The 25,479-nt window shown below is 39.2% G+C and overlaps 2 protein-coding genes across 4 annotated transcripts in view; one reads left to right on the top strand and one right to left on the bottom strand.

Annotated features, from left to right (window-relative positions):
• LOC127625016 (zinc finger protein 501-like) overlaps positions 1-18,559 on the top strand; it is a 617,707-nt gene extending 599,148 nt beyond the window's left edge. For all 3 annotated transcript variants that reach the window (XM_052100065.1, XM_052100064.1, XM_052100063.1), the window contains exons 2-3: positions 5,788-5,968; positions 15,101-18,559. In XM_052100065.1, coding sequence (XP_051956025.1) covers positions 5,788-5,968; positions 15,101-16,122 — 1,203 coding nt within the window. In that variant the 3' untranslated portion in view covers positions 16,123-18,559. The remainder of the gene's footprint in view (positions 1-5,787; positions 5,969-15,100) is intronic.
• Positions 1-25,479, bottom strand: part of LOC127624967 (zinc finger protein 883-like) — a 212,482-nt gene that overhangs the window by 139,118 nt on the left and 47,885 nt on the right. The window lies entirely within an intron of this gene.

Raw genomic sequence — 25,479 nt, 5'->3', positions numbered from 1 at the left:
GGCTACAACAGCAGAAGACCCCACCGGGTAACACTCATCTCCACTACAAATAGGAAAAAGAGGCTACAATTTGCAAGAGCTCACCAAAATTGGACAGTTGAAGACTGGAAAAATGTTGCCTGGTCTGATGAGTCTCGATTTCTGTTGAGACATTCAGAGTCAGAATTTGGCATAAACAGAATGAGAACATGGATCCATCATGCCTTGTTACCACTGTGCAGGCTGGTGGTGGTGGTGTAATGGTGTGGGGGATGTTTTCTTGGCACACTTTAGGCCCCTTAGTGCTAATTGGGCATCGTTTAAATGCCACGGCCTACCTGAGCATTGTTTTTGACCATGTCCATCCCTTTATGGCCACCATGTTCCCATCCTCTAATGGCTACTTCCAGCAGGATAATGCACCATGTCACAAAGCTTGAATCATTTCAAACTTTTTTCTATGAGGGCCACATAATTTTTCCTTTCTATAATGGAGGGCCGTAGTCTAACAGAAAATGGCATGGGCCGGAGTGATTTATTGTGGAGATTTTATTATGATTTTAAATGGATTTACAGTATTATGCCTCCTAATGCTAGATTAATTTATTATTTATGCACCATACATATCAAGTGATATATAGCCTATTAAAAGAGTATTATTACTATCGTAATGACATTTTTTCATATTCATTGCTATTGAAATCAAATTACTTACTCATGCGTATTAGGCTAATCAGTGTGAACTATGGGCTTGTTTCTGGCTGGTGAGAAGTCCAATGTCAGGTTCCATTCCTGTCACAGCCAGTCTCGAAGACTGATGCAAATGTTCATCAGTGAGTCTTGATCTCATCGGATTTTTCATCAGTTTCATGCGTGAAAAGGTTTGCTCACAGATATACGTGCTCCGTCAGTCATGATGCTGGCCAGCTTAGACCAGTCTAGATCCAACTCTTCTATCGTTTGGCACACTTTACCAAAAATATCCTCCCCTGTCGTAGTACCTTTGAGACTTTTTAGGGCTGCCAGCTCCTCGGACACTTCAAAGTTTGAGCTAACTCCACGAAGAAAAATGAGCAGCTGTGCCGTGTCCTGCACGTCATTACTTTCATCCAGCGCTAATGCAAAAACAATCTAATTATTTCACTTTTTCCTTCAGCTGGGCATATACATTATACCCCATTTCTTCAATTCGTCTGGTGATTCCTTTATTTATTTATTTATTTTTTTACCAGGATAGTCCCATTGAGATAAAAATCTCTTCTTCCAGGGAGTCCTGGCCAAAATGGCAGCACAAAAAGTTTCACATATACAATACAAACAAAAAAATCGTACATAGAATGTAACCCAGCACTCATAAAATGGCAACAAAAGTTACTTTACAAAACATGCACACGTTTCCTTTAAATTGGTCAATAAGAGATTTTTAAAACCGTTTAAAGAGGGGAGAGTTTGTATCATTATTATACTCTGCAGCTCATTCCATAACCAGGGGGCATAGGAAGAAAAGGCAGTTTTACCAAGCTCTGAACGTACTCTAGGAACCTTTAAAAGCAGTTTTGCACTAGATCTAGTGCTATAATTACAAATACAATAAGATAATAGACGACAGATATAAATTGGTAATTTGCCTAACAATGCCTTAGCAATAAACATCAACATGTGTATTTTTCTCCTTTGAAACAAAGAAGTCCAACCCACCAATTCATATAAAGTACAATGATGAGTGCGTGAGGAGGCACTCGTCACAAAGCGTAAGGCAGCATGGTAAACACAATCCAATCTTTTTAGCGACGATGAACCTGCATGCATATAAATCACATCACCGTAATCCAATACTGATAGGAAACAGCTTTGAATAATTCTCTTTCTTGCTTCAAAAGGAAAACATTTCTTTAAACGAAAGAGGAAACCCAGTTTTGGTCTAAGCTTTTTCAAGAGATTTTCAATATGTACATTAAAACCTAATTTTTCATCCAACCATATGCCTAAGTATTTATAACAATTTACTCTTTCTATACAGTCCCCCTGTAAACTTAAAATCGAGCGATCTGTGTTGATGGAACAACGGGTGAAAAGCATATAATTAGTTTTTTTCGTGTTTAAAACCAGTTTCAAACTTGACAATGACAGTTGCAAAGACCGAAAAGAATCTTGCAGAAGCTCTATGGCTTGATTCAGAGAGTGTGCTACTGTATAAATGATTGTGTCATTGATTGTATTGCGGACAGACTCACCGCATTTAAGACGTCTTTCTTATCGGGGCACACCTCCTCCGCAACAGCATTCATACATTTTCTTTACGAACTCACAATCACTGAATGGCCTACCGCAGGTTACAATCAGTTTAGCTACCTGAAAGCTAGCTCGAATGGATGACTGGTTCAACTGGCTTTGCCGTACAAACGTATTTTGCTGAGCAGATAGTCCACTTTTTAGCCTCGACACTTTGTCTGCTCTCAGTTGGCCTTGTAAACTCGCATACTTGTCTCTGTGGCGGGTTTCATAGTGTCGGTGCAGATTGTATTCTTTGAACACGGAGGCTGTTTCTTGACAGATGAGGCAAACAGCAATTTCTTTGCATTGAACAAAAAAAAAAATCACTTGTCCACTTTTGGTTAAATACCCTGCATTCTGAATCAACTTTTCTCTTTCCCAACCGTTTGGCCATTTTGTTGTCACTTTAAATGTTCTTGCTGGATCGCGTGCACACGCTCGATCACGATGGAACGTTAATCCGGGTGAAACTAACAAATAATTTGGCTACTTTAATAATTATAACTAAGGGAAATTTTATTTTGAAAGCTAATATGTATTATCAAATACAAATATTATATGATTAAAACATATTTAAAATTAAATTGTAAAAATATTTCTCTGCATGGCATTGTTCAGAGGGCCGGTCCAAATGTGGGGGCAGGCCGTATTCGGCCCGCGGGCCATAGTTTGGGGACCCCTGCAATAGAGCATCTTTGGGATGTGGTGGAACGGGAGCTTCGTGCCCTGGATGTGCATCCCACAAATCTCCCATCAACTGCAAGATGCTATCCTATCAATATGGGCCAACATTTCTAAAGAATGCTTTCAGCACCTTGTTGAATCAATGCCACGTAGAATTAAGGCAGTTCTGAAGGCGAAAGGGGGTCAAACACAGTATTAGTATGGTGTTCCTAATAATCCTTTAGGTGAGTGTATATATATATAAACATTTACCATCAGGCAAGAATGTGGAAAATGACTTTTGTAAATTTCTAAACGTAAACATAATAATTATAATGATGATAATAATCACTGAAATATAAACCATGGTTCGAGGTGACCTTTTTAAAAAATATATTTTTTATTTTATCCATCCATCCATCCATCTTCAACCGCTTATCCGAAGTCGGGTTGTGGGGGCAGCTGCTCCAGCAGGGGGCCCCAAGCTTCCCTATCCCGAGCCACATTAACCAACTCTGACTGGGGGACCCCGAGGCGTTCCCAGGCCAGTGTGGAGATGTAATCTCTCCACCTAGTCCTGGGTCTTCCCCGAGGCCTCCTCCCAGCTGGACGTGCCTGAAACACCTCCCTAGGGAGGCGGCCAGGGGGCATCCTTACCAGATGCCCAAACCACCTCAACTGACTCCTTTCAACGCAAAGGAGCAGCGGCTCTACTCCGAGCTCCTCACGGATGACTGAGCTCCTCACCCTATCTCTAAGGGAGAAGCCCGCCACCCTTCTGAGGAAGCCCATTTCGGCCGCTTGTACTCGCGACCTAGTTCTTTCGGTCATGACCCAACCTTCATGACCATAGGTGAGGGTAGGAACAAAAATTGACCGGTAGATCGAGAGCTTTACCTTCCGGCTCAGCTCTCTTTTCGTGACAACGGTGCGATAGAGCGAGTGCAATACCGCCCCCGCTGCCCCGATTCTCCGGCCAACCTCCCGCTCCATTGTCCCCTCACTCGTGAACAAGACCCCGAGGTACTTGAACTCCTTCACTTGGGGCAAAACTTCATTCCCTACCTGGAGTTTTTTATTTTATATATTTTTTAATTTTTTACAGGCTGCAGAGTTGCGTTCACAATGAACTGCTCTGTGGAAATGAAGTGAACTGAACTCAACCTACCTCCTGACTTAGATATCTGAGGTCATTTACAGCATTCTCATAGATGATACTGTTCTTGCAACAAAAAAAAAAAATCAGAATACAGAAACAAAGTAAGAGTAAGAATCTTTTACATGGCGGGTGTTCCACAAGACTGCACACCTCCGTACAAGCAGACATGGGCATAGATTATTTTCTGTCATCTGTTCTTAATAATATAATAAAGAGTGTTTCATTAAGTGTGTGCATACTGGAAAATTATATGTAATATTAATTTGATAATAATAGCCTAATAATAATAATAATTTAATACATGGGAAAAGAAGCTTGACACGGTCAAAGGTATCAGCTATATGCGATCACTCTGACCATCGTCGATTCCCGAGATCATAAACTGTCGGCACAACCCTAATGTGCATTTTTCTCTAAATTAACAAAATGTTCAGACAGTCTCCTTGCTGGTTTTTCTGACACAATCATTACATCTTTTGCCGGTGTCACTGCTGCTCGCATCATGCGTGCGCTTGTAAAATAAATATTTTAAAGGCTCGTTATTATGGTTTGGTATTTCTTTGCTAACACTGTTCTACATTACAATGTTACTTATAACATTCTTTCTCAGCCCTGGAACGTAAACCATTCTGATGCCCCCAAAATATATATTTAAGTAATTAAAATAATATCATAAACGTGTGACTAGTTGACTAATGGCTTAAACTATCGACTTCTTGTCGAATAGGGAAATCTTTGGTTGGGGGGGGCCAACATTTAAAAAAAAATTATTTTGCTAGATTTTCTTTGTCTTTTACCCAAGAAAGTTGGTGCAGTTCACACTATTTTGGGACGATCTGGCACTTCAGGATAACAACCTGTAAGTATGCTTGATTATTTGTGGATTTATCTGCTATAGAGAGTTAAAATGAGGAGTTTTGTGTTGTAACAACGGTGTACACCCAGTACACAGCTGTAGGCCTCTGCTAACCTGATAGCTAATGTTATTGTGTTGAAATAGTTTTGTTATTCATGGTAGTCCATGGTTAACTTGATCACTAACTGTGAGTAAGCCTCTGTTCTTCGTTCATATCTCGGGTGAAAAAGGTTCGGCTACACCCATTTCAGAAAAAGATGACTGATTTAGATGCACTACATGTCTTTTACTTGAATCTTTGTCAGGTCAGAATATCGACATTGTACTTGTAAGAAAGCTACAAAAGTAAAACTTACCACTGTGAAACGTCTTGCTCAAGTCGTGCTTGTGAAGGTGTTTCTGGTCATCTGCTAGTTCTTCCAAACTTTCATTATCGACGCCACTGGTGCCATAGTTACAATAGTGTTTACAGCTGCTCAGCAAGACTCAGGAGCTGAACTTCATTTATGATAAGGGCCGTTACATTTCCAACACATGCTCTACACGGATGACCAATCACAACAGAGTAGGCCAGCTGACCAATCAGAGCAGACTGGGCTTTTCAGAAACGGGGGCTTTAAAGAGACAGGAGGTAAATCAGAGCATTTCGGCCAGAGTATGAAGAGCAGGGAAAATAAATGTGCAGTATGAAAAACAATGTGTTTTTGGAACATTAAAGTATATAAACCTATTCTAGTAGACCCCAAAATAAATATAATTTGTTTAACAGACCTGTTCTTCTGTATAATCGCATTTAATAATCTTTTAGAGTGTGATGAATGTCAGTCCATTATAATGATGATGTTCTTGTGTTCAGATGTTCATCATGAGAGAGCAGGTGGATGTGATTCATGCTGGAGAACAGCAGATGCTGCAGACACCAGTGAAGATGTGTTCAGTGAAGCTGCTGGACTGCAGGAACCTGATGAAGATGAGAGGAGAAACCACAGCTGTGGTACAACAGAGTGATGATGATGATGATGATTTTATTCCTTCAGGTGTGTTTTTGAGGTGTCACCATTTACTTAAATTGTTTAGAAAAAAAATTCAAATAGAATTTTGACTGTGAATGGTGACTGGGGTAAATATATCTAAATCATTATTATTATGAAATGCAGTATTGATTGTATATATTAGGGGCGTTTCCTTGTATTTGATCACAGGACTACCATTGAATGATCTCATTATTAGGTTAAAAGGGAGAGTAGAGAGAGAAACATCACAGATAACAAGAATCTTAAAGGTGTACTTAGTAATTCTAATCCAATACACTTTTTGCCAAATTCTATAAATATCTCCAGCCAATCAGCAACAGGGGGTGGTTCTTGCATGTGCACAGGATGTGAAGTGGGGGCAGAGCGAGAGGGAAATTAATTAGATGGCAAATCGGGCTGATGTGAACTTTCTAAACTCCAAGGAGGACAAGTGGCCGAGAAACCGACCAAGAGAAATAGGTCAGATGAGTATAAACTAAAAAAGAAGGATTATGATTAGTCGAGGGCTAGGAGCCACGTCAACATCGGCGAGGCTTTTCAGCAGTGGAGAGACCTCAGAGAGTAAAAGGCTTGATGACGGATGCAGAAGTTGCTATTTTTTCGATAGGTGGGTAACATAAATTTTGCTTTGTTTCACTGAACCCATATATGCTGTTGTTGTGATGTTAGATTTAGTAGCAGTAGACATGAGTGTCTGGAGCTGGTGAGTGTAAAACCTTCACGCGTGCATGAATTTGGGGGGGGGCATTCCAAAGGAGCACTGAAGGGAGGGGTGTGTTTATTTTGGCAGTTGAGTTTTAATATTATAATTGAGTTCTGAATATAAACATAGTCTGTTAAAGACCACTCACTGTATTCACTTATTTTATATAATAGATCATTTTTAGAAAAATTGTGATAATTTTAATCGGTTTAAAAGTACTAATGTCAAAAAATCATCTAGTGAAAAACTGATTTAAGTGAGGAATAATTGACTCCAGCCGATTAAATTACTGAAAATAATGCACACCCTGAGGCCAAAGTCAATTCCTCTGCTTGTACCACAGTCACCACACATTGGGACATTCTTCACATCCAAAAAAAACTAGTAAACTTAGCAAAAAAGAAATGTCCCTTTTTCAGGAGACTGTAATTTAAAGATATTTTGATAAAAATCCAAATAAATGTACAAATCTTTATTGTAAAGGGTTTAAACAATGTTTCCATGCTTGTTCAATGAACCATAAACAATTAATAATCATGCATTTATGGAACGGTCTATAAGACACTAACAGCTTACAGATGGTAGTCACAGTTATAAAAACTTAGGACACTAAATAGAACTTTCTACTGACCAAAGGAAAGATCTCCAGGGTCCCTGCTCATCTGCGTGAAACTGCCTTAGGCATGCTGCATGGAGGCATGAGGACTGCAGATGTGGCCAAGGCAATAAATTGTAATACCCGCAGTGTGAGACACCTAAGACAGTGCTACAGGGAGACAGGAAGGACAGCTGATCGTCCTTGCAGTGGCAGACCACGTGTAACAACACCTGCACAGGATCGGTACATCTGAATATCACACCTGCGGGACAGGCACAGGATGGCAAAAACAATTGCCTGAGTTACACCAGGAACACGCAATCCCTCCATCAGTGCTCCGACTGTCCGCAATAGGCTGAGAGAGGCTGGACTGAGGGCTTGTAGGCCTGTTGTAAGGCAGGTCCTGACCAGACATCACTGGCAACAACGTTGCTTCTGGGCACAAACTCACTTTCGCTGGACCAGACAGGACTTGCAAAAAGTGCTCTTCACTGACGAGTCATGGTTTTGTCTCACCAGGGGTGATGGTCAGACTCACATTTATCATCAAAGTAATGAGGGTTATACCGAGGCCTCTACTGTGGAGCAGGATCAATTTAGAGGTGGAGGTTCCATCATGGTCTTGAGTGGTGTGTCACAGCATCATTGGACTGAGCTTGTAGGCAATCTTAATGCTGTGTGTTACAGGGCAAATATCCTCCTCTCTCATGGGGAACCCTACCAGCAGGCTCATCCTGACATGTCCCTCCAGCATGACAATGCCACCAGCCATACTGCTCGTTCTGTGCATGATTTCTTCCAAGACAGGAGTGTCAGTGTTCAGCCATGGCCAGAAAAAGCCTGGACCTCAATCACATTGAGCACGTCTGGGACCCGTTGGATCTGAGGGTGATGTCTTGGACCATTCCACCCAGAAATGTCCTGGAACTTGCAAGTGCCTTGGTGGAAGAGTGGGGTAACACCTTACAGCAAGAACTGGCAAATCTGGTGCAGTCCATGAGGAGGAGATGCACTGCAGTACTTAATGCAGCTGGGGGCCACACCAGATACTGACTGTATTTTATGTTCATACAAATATTTACATGTTAAGTTTCCTGAAAATAATAATAATTTTTTTTTGCTGAGTTTAGAATCACTTAATTACAAACTTTTACTTTTTCAATTTCTGAGGGTTTATTAAATACTCGATACTGTTAAAGCACAGTTTTTCTTAATTTTGACTTTTGTTCTATTGTTTTTATTTGTTCTGTTGCTTGTAATTTCTTCTTTATTATTGATTGTTTACTTGAATTATTAGGCTACTTGAGAACAATGTTTACTTAACAAAATAGTTGGTATTCGTTTCCGTTGCATTTCATGGAGATTGCGCTTCCACCAGCTAAAATACTCTGAAATTAGTTGTATCTACTCTGCATCTATTATCGCATCTCTGACAGTAATGGTATTTAAAATATTCTCTTCTCTAGAGATAATTTTTTCAAGCTAACTAATAGCGATGTTCACGGATAGTCGACATTCGGTTAACCGTTTGACAACACTAATGGAATACCAAAAAATTTTGTTATTCTACACATGCCTCTGCACTGTTTTTCAACAGTTGAATTCAGAAGTTTACATACACCTTAGCCAAATACATTTAAACTCACAATTTTATCATAAACTCAACTATTTTATTTTAATATGTGAAATGTCAGAATAATAGTAGAGAGAATGATTTATTTCAGCTTTTATTTTTTTCATCATATTCCCAGTGGGTCAGACATTTACATACACTTTGTTAGTATTTGGTGGGATTGCCATTAGTCGAGTGGTTTTTATTGTCGTTCAGCCATATACAGTTGGTACAGTACACAGTGAAATGAGACAACGTTCCTCCACTCTGGACATGTGCAAAAATCTCAGCTGTCCTCACTATCCTCTGCAGGGCTTTGTGGTCCGAAATGGTGCAAGTCCCAAACCAGGCAGTGATGCAGCTGCTCAGGATGCTCTCAATAGTCCCTCAATAGAATGTGGTGAGGATGGGGGTTGGGAGATGTGCTTTTCTCAGCCGTCAAAGAAAATAGAGATGCTGCTGGGCTTTCTTGGTAACAGAGCTGGTGTTGAGGGACCAGGTGAGGTTCTCCGCCAGGTGAACACCAAGGAATTTGGTGCTCTTGACGATCTCCACAGAGGAGCAGTCGATGTTCAGCAGAAAGCGGTCACTCTTTGTTCTCCTAAAGTCAACAACCATCTCTTTTGTTTTCCACATTCAGAGACAGGTTGTTGGCTCTACACTTGTCCGTTAGCCGCTGCACCTCCTCTCTGTATGTTCTTGCCGACGAGACCCACCACGGTTGTTTCATTGGCGAACTTGATTATGTGGTTCGAGATGTGCATTGCTGCACAGTCGTGAGTCAGCAGAGTTAAAAGCAGTGGACATAGCACACAGCCCTGGCAAGCTTCTGTGCTCAGTGTGGTGGTGGAGGAGATGTATTCCCGATCCGGACTGACTGAGGTCTCCCAGTCAGGAAGTCCAGGATCCAGTTGCAGAGGGAGTTGTCCAGGCCCAGCAGGTTCAGCTTTCCAATCAGGTGCTGAGGAATTATTGTGTTGAATGCTGAGCTGAAGTCTATGAAAAGCATTCAAATGTATGAGTCGTTTTTATCTAGGTGGGTGAGAGCAAGATGGAGGGTGGTGGTGATGGGTCATCTGTTTAATTGTTTGGATGATATGTGAACTGCAGTGGGTCTAGTGAGGGGGGCAGCTGGGTCTTAATATGCCTCATGACAAGTCTCTCGAAGCACTTCATGATGATGGGTGTGAGTGTGACGGGATGATAGTCGTTGAGGCAGGACACTGAAGAATTCAACATCTGCTCAGATAGATGTTGAAGATGTCAGTAAGAAAGTGACTGTGGATTCTCTGGGCATGTGCACGCTTTGCCTCTCTGATGGCCCAGGACAGTTTGGGACTTGCTGTTCTTAGGGCCGCCTTGTCACCTGCTCTGAAGGCAGAGTCTCGGGTCCTCAGCAGCGCACGCACCTCCACAGGTACATCTCCAAATCATTAGACCTCCTATCAGAACCTAATTGTCTAAAAGCTTGACATAATTTCTGGAATTTTCCAATCTGCTTAAAGGCACATTTAACTTGGTGTATGTAACTTCTGACCCACTGGAATTGTGAAAAATGACTCCTGTCATGCACAAAGTAGATGTCCTAAATGACTTGCCAAAACTATTATTTGCTAATAGAAAATATGTGGAATGGTTAAAAAAAAAGTTGTTTTAATTACTTCAACCTAAGTGTATGTAAACTTCAACTGTAGATACTTTAAACAGTCCTGTCCAGCAGGTGGCTGAAATTCACCAGAAGTTGTTTTGTGAACCACCAGAAAACACAACAAGAAGAGCTGAAATTTTATGCGCTCAGGTTGGTATGCGTTCAATGTGTTTTACATTATTTGTGACATTTGTAGTTTATTTGTAAGTATATTTTTTTATGTCCTGGTTTCTGCCTGGTTGGCTCACTGATTGTTTTCATGCAATTTCTTGCTATTGTCTCTGCTATTGTTTGCAGAGAATAGAAGCAATTTTGTCGCATTGCACATTGATGTGATGATACGTTCTCATTTTCAGTAAATAATCTGAAAAGTATCTGGTTACCATGGCAATGACATCATGTGCTTGGCATGTTTTACTGTCACAGTTAATGTTCATTTCCTCACGAGCACTGAGGTAAATCAGCAATTTTATGCAGTACAAGCACTTAAATGTTGTGAATTTTGTGTTAAAATATGTACCTGCCTTGACAAGTCATTTCATAATTACACGTGCAATGACATCATATGGATAGAATAGGCTACACAGAATTTGTTGATCAAAAAAAGCTAAAAATGTGGTTAAATCATGAAAACAAAAATCTAAATAAAATATAAATTTTCATAAACTACATAGCTTATACAGTTAAGTGCAGAAGTTTGCACTCCCTTTTGTTTTAGAAGTTTTCACATCCCTTTCAAAATGTATACACAAATAACAGAAAAAATATTATGCATATATAACTTTTATAGGGCGTTTTCAGACATTTTGCTCATTTGGTTAGTTACAAAACAGGAGCTAAAATTGTCACAATGATACATTTGTATTTTCTTCAGTTCGCATTCACAAGGCAACATTTCAAAATGGACCAAAACTGTGTCAATAAAAGTCATATGTAAGCAAACTGTCCCCTTATTGGTCAGGATGTTTGTGCACTGTTCTGGGATTTAGCGCATCCATTGATATACAGGTAAGAATGTTGTCAACCGTAACACATTTTCATGTGTTGTTTATGTCAAGCTCATGCAAAACATCACCGCATTGCATTGTGCAGAATGCACGTTCCAGACAGAGTAAATACACTTTATCCGACACAGGAATTAAATGCAATTTAAAATTTGAGGCATGGTTATTTTTGTCCATCAATTTTTGCTTTTTCATTACTTCTGCATTGAAAGCAGAGAGAAGCCACGTAATTATTATATTTTTTTAATCTGTCAAATTTGCTGACGTCGTCCTATCTGTGTTTTGCTGCTATATGAGAGAAGCAATCATACTAAAATTACCTCAGGAATCATAAAACATATCCTAGTTTAAACATGCAACTATCTAGGTTATTTATGTGATTTGATGATGAAATACTGTGAGGTGCTAACCTACAAATGTCTTCTCCAAAGATCCATCAGGTATGTTCATGGATCCGTTGGATCAGATTGCATTCTCACCACAAGCGAATCGCTCTTGCAAAAGTTTGTTTGCAATCGGTCTGAGACGACCTCGTTCAGGTGGTCTCAGACCGATTGTTTTGGTGCATATCCGAACGCGATTGCCGTGTTCATATATGCCTAAACAAACCGAACCAAGAGAGAAAATGCAACAGTTGAAAGTGCCCTCATTCTCACACCATTATATGTAAGGGTATTTGACTAAATTAAACTGTCCTTATTGTAAATTATTAGGTAATGGAATTAGTCGTGTTCGACAACCATTATAAATGAGATAAAAATGTAAAATAACTAGATTATTTGTCTGAATAAATTCTCCACCATTAAAATCGTAATGCAACGTATCAACAATTTCTCACAATACTCACAATTTCTACTGTAAGGAATTAGCTTTAATAATTTAATTATGATTAATTAACTTATTGGAGTGATATTATTCTCATTGCTTATTGAAAATAATATCACACGTATTTAGGTACAGCTTTGAAGCTAAATCTTTTAGAAACAGGGATGAGATTATTCATCAAAATATACCACATTCATTCATCTTTGAATATAGACAACCTTTTTTGCTATTCTAAACATAAATCTAATCTAACTCATATATACATGAGACAGGTTGGTGAGAAGAGTGACAGAATGTGAAATAAATGATCAATACAGTGAAAATGAACATTTTGGAGTCTGTTGACAGCCTTGAGAACCATTTACCCTTCTTTAAGTCTACATCGATTTGCTATCGGATTACCCAAATTATCTAACTAATACACCAGCACTTTGAGCACAATATTGGAGATGTATTTGTGTGTAGTGGTATTTCCTGGCGTTCTTTGTGTTGCTTGGTTCTTGGTCGAAGGTTTGTTCCATCAATGTTTTGGACCTCTGTAAGATCGAAGTTATTGTCTGTATGAATGATGAGATTTGGCTTTGAATTGAGGCCTTCTCATGGGTGTGTGAACCATAGAGAGTGATGAGCTTTCTCGGGACGTCACATGGCATGGACCTGGTTCAGACGAGATCTCCTTGAAGACCACGAGGGAAGAGTCAGAACGAAGTCTGAGCTGTCCACAGAGCAGGAGAGATGATGAGAGAGATGAGGGGAAGAAAGCGTGTTCTTCCTGTTTGGAAACATTTGAACTGAAATTGGCCGCATCCCCTAAGGTGTCCTGCGCCAATCAGAAGTGACTTTTCAGAGTCACATGGTCAACTGGGCTGTCTTTTCTGACAGTTGATTTATGGTCCTTTGTTCTCCCACTCAAAAATAGTGCATATTTAATCATGAACATTTATATCTTGAGAATGGTATAAGAGACACGATATTCGTTGTGATCAGCTTTCTCTGTATATGCCAGCGAACGCTTAAATACTAAACATGACATATTTTTCATGAATATTATACGTGTAGTTAACAAAACATGAACATTCCTGGTTACAAAATCATACTGGTAAATTAATTGGTTATACAACATGGATGAAACATTACACACATTTTAAAGAGGTACATCAGGCTATAATCATTAATTTGTCAGTTATACAAGTTACCACAGTTCAAAGCCATTTTCAGAATTACCAAGCAAGACTAGGCATTGTGTGTGGGTCCATGCGGTCTTGTATATTTTATAGGATTGATTCAGCAAAGTACTGTGACTTTTGTGAGATATTTCTGGATTAAGGAATGTCCTTTTAAGATGCTGTTTGCTGAACAATGATCACAATGTCATGCAATCTGATGAGCCTAAGTGTAGCAAACTGGTTTATATCGGAGGACAGAATCTTGTGTGTCCCGAGTCTCTCGGGAACTCCAAAAGTGTGTTCTGTCTTTTATTGCTTCAATCTTTGAATTTAAGGCCTCTTTTCAGAGAAGTTTTCAAGTCATATGGGATCTAGACAAGTCTCTTTGTTAGTTTTATTGGCCAGATGTTAGACTAAGACCAATGTCTTTCCATTTATGACTTTGTGGAATTCCAGAATTAAGATTGAAATCATGTTGTTTCAATTATTCTGCATAGATAATCAAAGGCACCAAACGAGCAAGGTGTGAAACGCCCTTAAACTACAATACATTTCCTCTCAATCTAATTTCAGTGCCACACAGCTTAGATTAGATCCCTAAATATTCATTGAACTCTATAGAGTAGGTGGTGGTATATGCTGCTTTGTCAGTAAGTGACACAGCAGTGAAGTAGAGCAATGGTTCACAAACTTTTTACAATAGCGTACCCCTCTTAACATTCAACATACTTTTGCATACCCCCTCTCTAACCCATAGATAACATTCACACAAGGTATTTTGAAAATATATGTGTATATATATATATAAAACACAATTATCTTTGTAAAATAACTCCCTTGTATTAAAGATGTTACATTAATCATATACATTGAATAAATGGCTCACCAATTGAGATGGGTATGCTAGATATTATAGAACTGCATAAAATTAAAACTCCCCCCTCGTGGCATCATGGCATACAAGAACATTGTTCGGTTCTGTTCCTGGAATTGCGCATCATTGCAGGTATGGCATTGCCGGCCGACATCAAGCATTGCGGGGTAAGTATCTGTGCAATTGCGAGGTCAGCTCAAGGTGCTTTTATATATCAAATTTGACACTGTTAGCAAGGTTGAGCTCATTTGCTGAAAAAACTTCATGCAACAATGTAAAAACAGGTTTCTAGTGTGCAAGCAAATGTGAGTGAAAATTACTGCGTGTGAATGTGGAAAATGATTTGGCCACACCGGATGTCTGACACCTGTCATCAAAGCATGAACTTATGCAATCAGAATCAAAACTTCCTGTTTATCTAACCTTAATACAAATGTCATTTTAAACAAACAAAAAAAGACAAACTAAAATTGTTGAAGTGTGTGAGTCTGGTGAAACCGTGCAGGATCAACTTTACTTGCTATCACTAAACTACGTCACCTAGCGGTGTGCTGGGCTGGCGAATAAAGATATTTGTGTGATGCACGACACCTGAGTAGATGCATTTTTGAAGATTGGGTTATTTCATTGCAAACTTATCTGACCTTAAATGACAAAGGTGTACATTATTTTTTAACTAATTAAAACTAATTGTGTTTATTGTAGAGCTGATGGAAGGGAGAGAAGAATGTGAAGAGCTGAAGGAAGTGGAGGAGGAACAACAACATGGTTTCATAACTGGAAAAAAATATTTAAGTGGCTCAAAGACAGAAGACAATTTCTCACCTAAAAATCCTCGAAGATCTGCCGAGAAATCTTTCACCTGCTCTCAGTGTGGAACATGTTTCACAAGTAAAAGCAATCTTAATGCACACATGAGAGTTCATACTGGAGAGAGACCTTACATGTGCCATCAGTGTGGAAAAGGTTTTGCATATGCGACCAGTCTCAAGAGTCATCACTTTTGTCACTCTGAAGAAAAGCCATTTGAATGTGATAAGTGTGGCAAAACATTCGCTCTGACACGGTACCTAAAAACACATCTGAAAACTCACAGAAATGAGAAGCCTTACAAGTGTTCATTTTGTGGAAAGAGATTTTCACGCCTGTCTTATTTTAAAGAGCACCAGAAAATACATACCGGTGTGGCGGCTCATATGTGCTTTAAATGTGGGAAGTTCTTTATTACAGCCGGCAACTTGAAACAACACCAAAGAATTCATACTGGAGAGAAACCATACAAGTGCTCACACTGTGGAAAGAGTTTCACTCGGTCAGAATACCTGAAATCACACAAGAGAATTCATACTGGAGAGAAACCTTACAAGTGCTCACACTGTGGAAAGAGTTTCACTTGCTCAGAATACCTGAAATCACACGATAGAATTCATACTGGAGAGAAACCTTACAAGTGCTCACACTGTGGAAAGACTTTCACTCAGTTAGCACACCTGAAAACACATGAGAGAATTCATACTGGAGAGAAACCTTACAAGTGCTCACACTGTGAAAAGAGTTTCACTCAGTCACAACACCTGAAAACACACGAGAGAATTCATACCGGAGAGAAACCTTACAAGTGCTCACACTGTGAAAAGAGTTTCACTCTGTCAGAACACCTGAAAACACATGAGAGAATTCATACTGGAGAGAAACCTTACCACTCAGGGCCTGAAATTAATTTCTGAAAATGGGGAGGGAATTCCCCCCTAAAGCCCTCGATATACTTCCTTCGAAATGAAATAATGAACGGGTGTGACATAATTTAGAACAAAATCTGGCCAAAAAGGTGTTTTTGTGTTTGTTACGATGGTTTGTAACGGCTCACTGGGGTGAACTTTTAGGAACAACCTTTTATGTTGTTCAGTGAGTCAAAATCAGTCGATATGAACATGTTGATGTGCAGAGTTATTAGCAAGCTGGTGAAAATGTACCTACATCTGTACGACCATTCACTTAAAGGTCCCCTGACATGAAATTTTCACTTTCTGAGGTTTTTTAACATTAATATTAGTTCCCCTAGCCTGTATTTGGTCCCCTCGTGTCTAGAAATTTCAGTCGGTGTAAACCGAGTTTTGGCTATCTTTCTCTGTCTGTGAGAAAATGAGATCTCAGACGGGCTGATCTTGAATCTCCCCCTTTATGACGTCATCCCCCTATATGACGTCTGCTTTGCCCGCCCAGAGAATTTGACCCACCAATGAGAAAACGAGCTAGGAAGTACGAACGCGCGCGCGATTTTAGTTTATCCTCGAGAGATATTATGGCGTGTGACCGATCGAAGCACAAAAGTTGCTCAATAATTGAATGCACAAATGATCACAGAAGTCTTTTTTTACTTCCTTCATCCAATCCCCAGAAGGATCAATGGATAAATTTAATTTACTCGGTCACAGTAGAGCGAAGTTGTGGAGGGCTTTCTCGGTTACCATGGATTTCTAAAAGCGTTCGCAGCTCTTTGAATAAACGTAGGCTATTTGTAAGAGAAATCCCACCACTATGAAGGAAAACGACCATTGCGCGAAACATTGCGCTGACAGTTCTCATACGCACTGAATAACAGCTCACGCGCTGCGGTGTTCGCACTTCACGTACGAAATCACTACGGCAGCGACGCGAACAACTCCGAAAGGTAGGTAATTTTTCTTTCTTTTTTTAGGAGAGGTAAAGGTTTTACTGTTGATATTTCTTTAAATATGTGGATATTAACATGTCTTATGGTGTGAATGAGTGTGAAAAGATGCGTTCGCAACATCTGAACGACTGCGTGTCTAAGTGCCATTGCAATATATCCAATGTAAACACCCACACTACACCTTGCCCCGCCTTTCTCCTCCTCATTAGCATTTAAAGCTACAGACACCGAAACGGCACGTCTGAAGGAAAGCTCATTATGGGTTGGCTTGTAGTGGCTATAATTCTGTATCAAGGCTGAATTTTGTAAAAGAGATTTCAGATACAGTACTAGGGAACACTAAGGCCTATATCAAAGCCTACAAAAAGAAGCATGTCAGGGGACCTTTAAGAGATATTTTCCAAGATTAAGTTTTCTCAATTCCTGATTTGTCAGAATTCAACTTTTTCATTAAGCGGCATTATTTGATTTCCTTTTACAAGGACAGTTTTTTCTATTCTAACCTTATAAAATGATATTGTCATCCTTTTATGTTATAATTAAAAAAAAAATGACATTTGAAAAATGGTGTTTCAATAATAACAAAATTGCATGATCAGTACATTGCGTATGTGCGTTGTTACTGAAACTTTTTTCCTCATTCACATATTTCCAAATATTTTGGCTAATAAATTAACATAATTAAAACTAATGCACCGACATAGAGGAGGAGGTGACAGTTGTAGCATATTTAGGGGTTTCAATGAAAGTTCGCTAACTGTTTACGTTAGCAGTGCTATGTTGACAATATGTCGTCGGCAGGTTGCACATGTGTGGTTAGTTGCCCCGGAAAAGTCTCTTTAGGACTTCCCATGATCTTTCATCGCCATAGTGTAGGGCCTCATGTATTCAGATACAAGACAAAGGCAGGCCTAACACAGTTGTAAAGCCTGACTGAGGCCCACAAAAACAAAGTCATAAATCTTACTGATAAAAACCGCGCCAAAATCAAACAAAGGGAGTACACAACAGACTACAAATCCCAAGACGCCTTGCTCACTTTACAACTGCGTGAAATTCCAAAGGATCGAACTCTCAACTCCTATTGGATGAGGCACTCAACAGAAAGCACCTCAACTATGATGTCATCAGGAGTAGAAATACCGCGAAAATCGTTCTGTACCTCGCTTCCAGTGACTTCGCTCGCCGTGCATAGACGCAGTCTTCACTGCTCTCAGGTGTTGCCTCGTTGCAAAAGGAAGTAACGTGCAACTTGAAACTGCGGCCATGTAATCTCCATCTCGCTGGACGAGTTGAGATTACATTGTGTTCCACCTAACACTTTAACGCAGGGGTGCCCAATACGTCGATCGTGATCTACCAGTCGATCGCAAAGGCAATGCTGGTAGATCGCACAAAATGTAAATGTACTTTCGTTAAATTTTAATACAAATAAATATAATGTCTTTCCTTCTTTTAGTTTCTGTCTGACTTGCAGTTGACCAGAAATATTGACCAGGCCAGGTTTTGTTTATTCAGTTGCCATGACAACTAGGTTTGCGCATACGCGCCTTCTAAGGACTTCTGAGAACAGAGCTTGAAATTGCGATGCTACTGCCGGATTAGGCAAAACTGTCTGATTCCATTCAGTGCAAGTCATCAGAATAAGGTAAATGCCCTGGCTATTGTAATATACTGTATTGTGCTGTAGGTGTTTTGGGTTTAGTTTTAAAACTGAATGATATCAACATTGAACATTATTATATATTTTTGTATTAATTAGAAGATGAATTCCATTTAGGGATACATGCAGTAGTCCCAACAAGTATTTTCTTATTTTAAATGAAACTGTGTTTTTTTAGTTGGTAGATCTTATTGAGTTGGTCATTTAAAAGTAGATCATCACACAAAAATGTGTGGGCACCCCTGCTTTAATGGATCCGAAGGAAACCGCCAAGCAATCCGCACCTTCATCCGTTTGTCTGCAGAAGTGAAGAAAGAAGGATCCGAGTGAGTAAACGGCCTCCCATCTTCACCCGAGCATCAAGGAACCGAGTCGGAGTCGAACGACGGATGAACACACGTTCTACATGCGCCCTCAAGCGATTCAAGTAAGAGGTTAACGTCTGGGCAGAGATAGGATATTTAGGTGTGTTATTCTTGTGGATGAAGTTTATTGTTTCTACAGTTTAAGGACCGTGAAGTCCGTTCATTTGTTGCTAATAATAGTCAAGCTATTGATGTGACAAACTGTTATAACAAAAGAGAGTTTTCTGTGTTGTAATCCAACTACGTTGGACTGTTGTGTTTTTACGCCATCGCGGATGAGACCGGCAAACTGTTTATCCATAACATCTGCCTTCTCTCCCACGATCGCGAAACCGGCTTCGGCGACGCCACTTTCTCTCTCTCTCTCTTTCTCTCTCTCTCACACACACACAAGACGTACAAGCGAAAGACACGCTGCACACGGGCAGACGCCATTAACCGGCTTCACTCCGCCCACATTCATGGCCATACTCTCTGGCCGGAAATCTCGCTTGACGTACACTCCATGAGAGTCACGTCCGCCATTTTGTGCGCGTCACTCCTCACACACACACACACACACACACACACACACACACACATACCGTCCTCTCATGTGTTATAGGCTTATTTTGGTTACTATATCTAATCATCTCACTGTTTAGTTTGTCGTTGAATGACAGAAGTTTATTGACTGCATTGTATTGATTATTAATTGATATTATATTTTCAATAAACTTTGTTATAATTAAAAGAGAAGTATTTTGTTTTGTTTTGCATACACATGTGTCAAAGGCTGGCAGGGGATGCCAAATCTTGATGATCTACAGACATCAATTTTCCTAAGAGAACAATCTAACATTGAGACTGTTATACGGTCTGGTTATTAGTCCCTGATTCCAGGGTGGTGCCCCGTCTACATTAATCCTAATTAATATTCTATTAATTTTAATAATTAATTATTATCTTTGATAATCCATATTCTGTTAAATTTGATGATTGTTGATTTAAAGGATTACAAAAACTAACATTGATTCAAATCTATGATAATTATTAATTATTGCTAATAACCAAACTCACTCCTAAACTGTGAGCCCTACAATAGCAACCAACAGCATTGATTTGTGATCTGGGTCAACACTAATGAAAACGGTTTCATCGATGCATATGAACGTCAGCGCTCTCCACTGCACAAATAAACAGTAATCAGTTAAAGGGCCCAGATTCTCACACTAATATATGTAGAGAATTTGGTATGATAAATGTACACTGCTTGGGTTAAAGTGTTGTGTACATTACCATCATCTGTAAGGGAAACAGTATGTGTGAGCTAGGAATTAAATTAAACGGTCCTATTTCTACATTACTATGTCAGGAAATTTATAATGGAATTAGTTGTGTTTGACAACCGTTATAATTTAGATAAATGGCAAATAACTCGATTATTTGTCTGAATAAAATTCTCCACCATTAAATTCGTGATACAATATCTCGTTTTATCAGCTCACAATTTCTACTGTAGGGAATTAGCTTTAATAAGAGAATTATGATTAATTCTGTATAAAATGTGTGGCAATGATAAAAGTCTGTCTTTTGTATTCAACAGAAGAGATAATCTCATGCAGGTTTGGAACAAGATTAGGGTAAATTATGATAATTTCATTTTGGGGTGAACTATTCTTTTAAACTTTATTTTAAACTTTTTTGTTTCCCAATGATGTCTGAATGTGTGCTGCTTTATTAGATAAAGATTCCAAATTATAGGAACATTTAGGAAATGTCAATGGAAATAAAACACTGGTCACTTCAGATTTTCCTGTATAATGCAAGAAAATATATTTTTAAGTAGAACAGCAGCAGGACTGATTAAACCAAGAGGTCCTCACAGCGGACTGTACCATGATGATGCAGTGGATTTCAACTACTATGTCACAGACATCTATTACGTAGTGGATTAAATCAAAGTTTTAATGGATTTAAAACATTCAGAGCAATGATATACTGGATGTTTTTAATGCAAACATTTTATTCAGCATGTAAATTAGTGAGAGAGTGCAATAATTACTATATTTCCTTAACATTTATGTTAATTGTATGCACATTAATAACTTTTGAGCTTCTTGGATTTCAGACTCCTAAAGAATATAAAGACTTGATAAATGTATGAATGTCATCTTCAAGAGAAAAAAGGTCTCTCTCATGTAGTAATTCTCATTACTTTCCTGTTTTGACTCACTCAAACGATCCAGCACTTCCAAAACTACTTTAGCCCCATCAAATAAAAGAACATTTCTGTGGTGTTTAACCCCCTTTTTACAAGTAATTTTTCAACAAAAAGACTAAAATGTCATTCCAGAGAAAAGCACACATTCCTAGGCCTAGCGAGCCAACATTTACATTTATTCATTTGGCATACGCTTTTAAAGTGACTTACAAAAGAGGAAAACATAAGCGAATCATCTCAAGGAGCCAGTGGTACAAAAACTCAGACATACTGGAGAGAAACCACACAAGCGCTCACACTGTGGAAAGAGTTTCACACATTAAGATATCCTGAAAACAATTTATAGCAGTGGTTCTCAACCGGTGGGGCGCGCCCCTCCCGGGGGGGGCACGAGTAGGCTACGATGGAAGGGAAAAAAAACTTTTTTGGGCACATTTTTTTTTATCACTAAACTATTGTCATAAAAAGTTATAGTTTTGTATATACATAACTCCTGAATAAAAATTAAAATGTGTTTGGACTGATTTAAAAAAAAGTTTTGAACAAATTTGATTGGTTTGTCGATAGTGAGCACAAATGCAGGTTATTAGCATAAGTGGTTTCATTAAGCGAGTCATTGAGTCGTTCATTCAAATGATTCGTTCAAACGGCCGATTCATCAAGAATGAGACAGATGTTTGTGAATGGGTCATTGAATCTTTGACTCAACCGATTCGTTCACAACACTGAATCATTCAAAACACGATTGAGTATTGCTGTGAGATGCGCTATGGCTATGCTGTGATCTTTGTTTGGATTAGGGATGCACCGGAATTTCGGCCGGCGAAAATTTTCTGCCGAAAATGGCACTTTCTGTTTTCGGCCGAAAGAGAAAAAAGGCCGAAAATATATACCGCCTCGCCCCGCACCTCAGGGCTCTGATTTCAATCTGGATCGATGTAGCCCTTATCACGGCGCTACCAAACAAAGGCCGATCATGTCAGCGGTGTGGAAATTCTTCAAAGTTTCTGATAAGGACATCACATTTGCGATCTGCAGTGTTTGTTCAGCAGAACTTTCAAGATATATATATATATAAATGAAGATGATGAAATTAGCAATGCATCAAAATTCCCCCCCCCCCCCCCATAATCTTTAGATCCCCCCATGTGACCCATGTAAGGGGGGAATTCCCCCCCAGTTTAAAAAACGAAATTCAGGCCCTGTAAGTGTATGTAAATTTCAACTGTAGGTACTTTAAACAGTCCTGTCCAGCAGGTGGCTGAAATTCACCAGACGTTGTTTTGTGAACCACCAGAAAACACAAGAAGAAGAGCTGAAATTTTATGTGCTCAGGTTGGTATGTGTTCAATGTGTTTTACATAATTTGTGACATTTGTATTTATTTGTAAGTATATTTTTTTATGTCCTGGTTTCAGCCTGGTTGGCTCACTGATTGTTTTCATGCAATTTCTTGCTATCGGTCTTTGTCAGACACGTGGGTTTGTTGTGTGTGACGTCACCGCGGCGCCATTTTTGAGGTATCGCGACTATCGCGACTGACTGAGTGAGAATTAAAGAGATTGCAAGAGTAGAAGTACATAAGAAAGCAAGGACGACATGGTATCCTGTGACAACCAAAACTGCACAATTGTGTGGTTTCATCTAACTTGTGTGGGGCTACAACATGCACCTGCCGAAGAAGACATTTGGATCTGTTCTCATTGTTCCACATACGCCCAAGCTGCTGTCTCGCATGTTATACGTTTTCCTTTAAGCAAACACACTCAGGTTTTTCTCAAAGTATTGTTGTTGACACTGTTCAGGTTAGACATATCAAAAACATGTTTGTTTTAAAACATACAATGCTTAAAAAAAAAGGCATGACCTAAAGTGTTAGTTTCTGCACTTTAATGTTAGTGATTACTTGCGTTCACAAATATATAAATTATATAATATTCTGTTCATGTGATTTGAACAGTTAACACTTTTGTAATTGTCAAAATATGCAAGTATTAAGCCTTACCAATGTGTTCATTTTCATACTTTATTTAGCTGTCAAAATGAATAAAAAAACAATACATTTATGACATTTTTTGTCAAACATGCTTTATTGTTAATGCAAGGCTGGTCGAGCAAGATAAAGCATCAGCACATTGCAATAGATGGACACAGTGGAAGGAGTACAAACAAAGTTGCATACATTGAAATTAAGTTTAACTTCAGAACATCAGACAAAAAAAAAGTGCAAAATGATGGGACCCCATGACAAGGGTTGAAAACCACTGTACTACACTACAGTTGGACATTGGTTTGTCAGCGCAAAACAGACAGTGCCGATCTTATCTAAAAATGTGATATCCTCACCTTCACATGGGAGGATCATGTTGATGGGTATGGTTCCTGTTAAAAGGTTTTATTTTTGACAAATATTTCCAATCACTCTTTCAACATGGATTCTTAGGTGAGCTACTTTTCTTGTCTCCTCCACATCTCTTGCAGCTAGCTGACAGTAACCCCTTGTAAAGGCTGGGAGTTTGACCTCTGCACACAACATGCCAACACTTTCCTTTATATCAAAACCTCTATCAGCCAATACAATGTCCCCTGGCAACAATTTTTCAAGAAAACCACTATTTTCTGTAATGTGTTTATCACTTGTACGGCCACACCACCCTTTTGATATGAAACAAATAGATCCCTTCGGTGTAATACCTATCAAATATTTCATAGTGTGATTGTGCTTGTAGCTGGAAAACGTTTGAGCATGTGCTTTCAGATTTGATGGTTTCTCTGTGAAAATCTCAAAACAGTCAATGATCACTGCTACTCTGCGTCCAAAGGACTCCACAAATTGGTGAGGCATAATTTTTTGTAAAGTGTCTCTTTTTGGCCATATGATGGAACGCTCAGGTTTTCATACATAAATGACACAATTTCATGAAATGTTCTGTATACTGTCTTTGGGGAAACACGAAAGAGATGGGCTAGATGTTGTGCAGGCAGAACTAGTCTGAGGTGCATAAAGGTTATGAGAAGCATTTGAAATGGACTAAGAACTTTCTTCTTTTGGTCTGACATGAGAGGCACCAAAAAAGTTAGTAAGGCCATAAAGGTTCCCAGGTTTGGCAGTCCTGTGTAGTACTTAACTTTATCATCATTGTCTCCAAAAAAACTATCAGACATCCTGTGCTCATCAAGTTCACGTCGCAGCTGTACGTTTTCTTCCAACAGGCGGTTAACTTCTGCAGATCTGTGCACACATAAGTTACATTCTGTTTGTGTCACAGCCATCCCCTGAGTTGTGTGGGTCCCTTCCTCAGTGTGTTGCTCGCCATGTCCTACAGCATCATGTGTCTCCTCCTCAGTGTGTTGCTCACCATCTCCAGCTGCTTGTGTCTCCTCAGCATGTGGCACAACATCTCCATCAGCCTCTTGTGTCTCCTCAGTGTTTCGCTCACCACCTCCTTCAGCTGGCTGCAGTGTGTTTTTTCTTTCCTCCCTCTTCGTCTTGCCGAGCGTGTAGTGTTGGTGTGAGAGATTTCTGTGTGACCCAGATGGAGGGCAGGTGCCCAGTCTGGGTCAGTCTCCATCATCTCATATGCAGGTTGACCTGCAATAACATGAAAAAGTTTTTATCTTCAAAACATGGGACCAAAAGTGTTAACATTAATCATAGATTATACTAAAGTATTAGTACAGACACTGAGCAAATATAATTCAGCTAAAAAATATTTTAATACTGAAAAAGTATTAAAACAGTGCTGCACTTTTCAGACTGCAAGTCACACCGAAGTGAAATTAAAATGTTCTGCAAAAACACAGTGAGTAACGTTAACTTTCAAGCCTTACAAATTGTTACATTTACCTTTTTCCATTCTAAATCTATATCCATTTAGTACAAAGTAAGGTACAAACCCCAAAAATAATAAGTGCTGTAGTGAAGTAAAATAATTATTTTATAGCCCTGTATAAGACGATTGCATAACATTTTACAGTATAAACAATAAAAGACTAATACTTCAAATTTGTCAACTTTGTCAACATCATCACCTTTATGTCTTACCTTTATGAAAATGTTGAGAGCAGACATACATAAACGGAGATATGTTTGCAAAGGTGATGTTTTTGCGTCGCACAGCTCCAACCCAGGCCATCCGACACTTAGGTAAAGTTGGTTTTATATTCGCACATTCGCGG

Source organism: Xyrauchen texanus, chromosome 31 (genome assembly GCF_025860055.1).
Source record: "Xyrauchen texanus isolate HMW12.3.18 chromosome 31, RBS_HiC_50CHRs, whole genome shotgun sequence".
NCBI classification, from domain to species: Eukaryota; Metazoa; Chordata; class Actinopteri; order Cypriniformes; family Catostomidae; genus Xyrauchen; species Xyrauchen texanus.
Note: the sequence above shows the minus strand (reverse complement) of the source record. Positions and strands in the feature narration are given on the sequence as shown.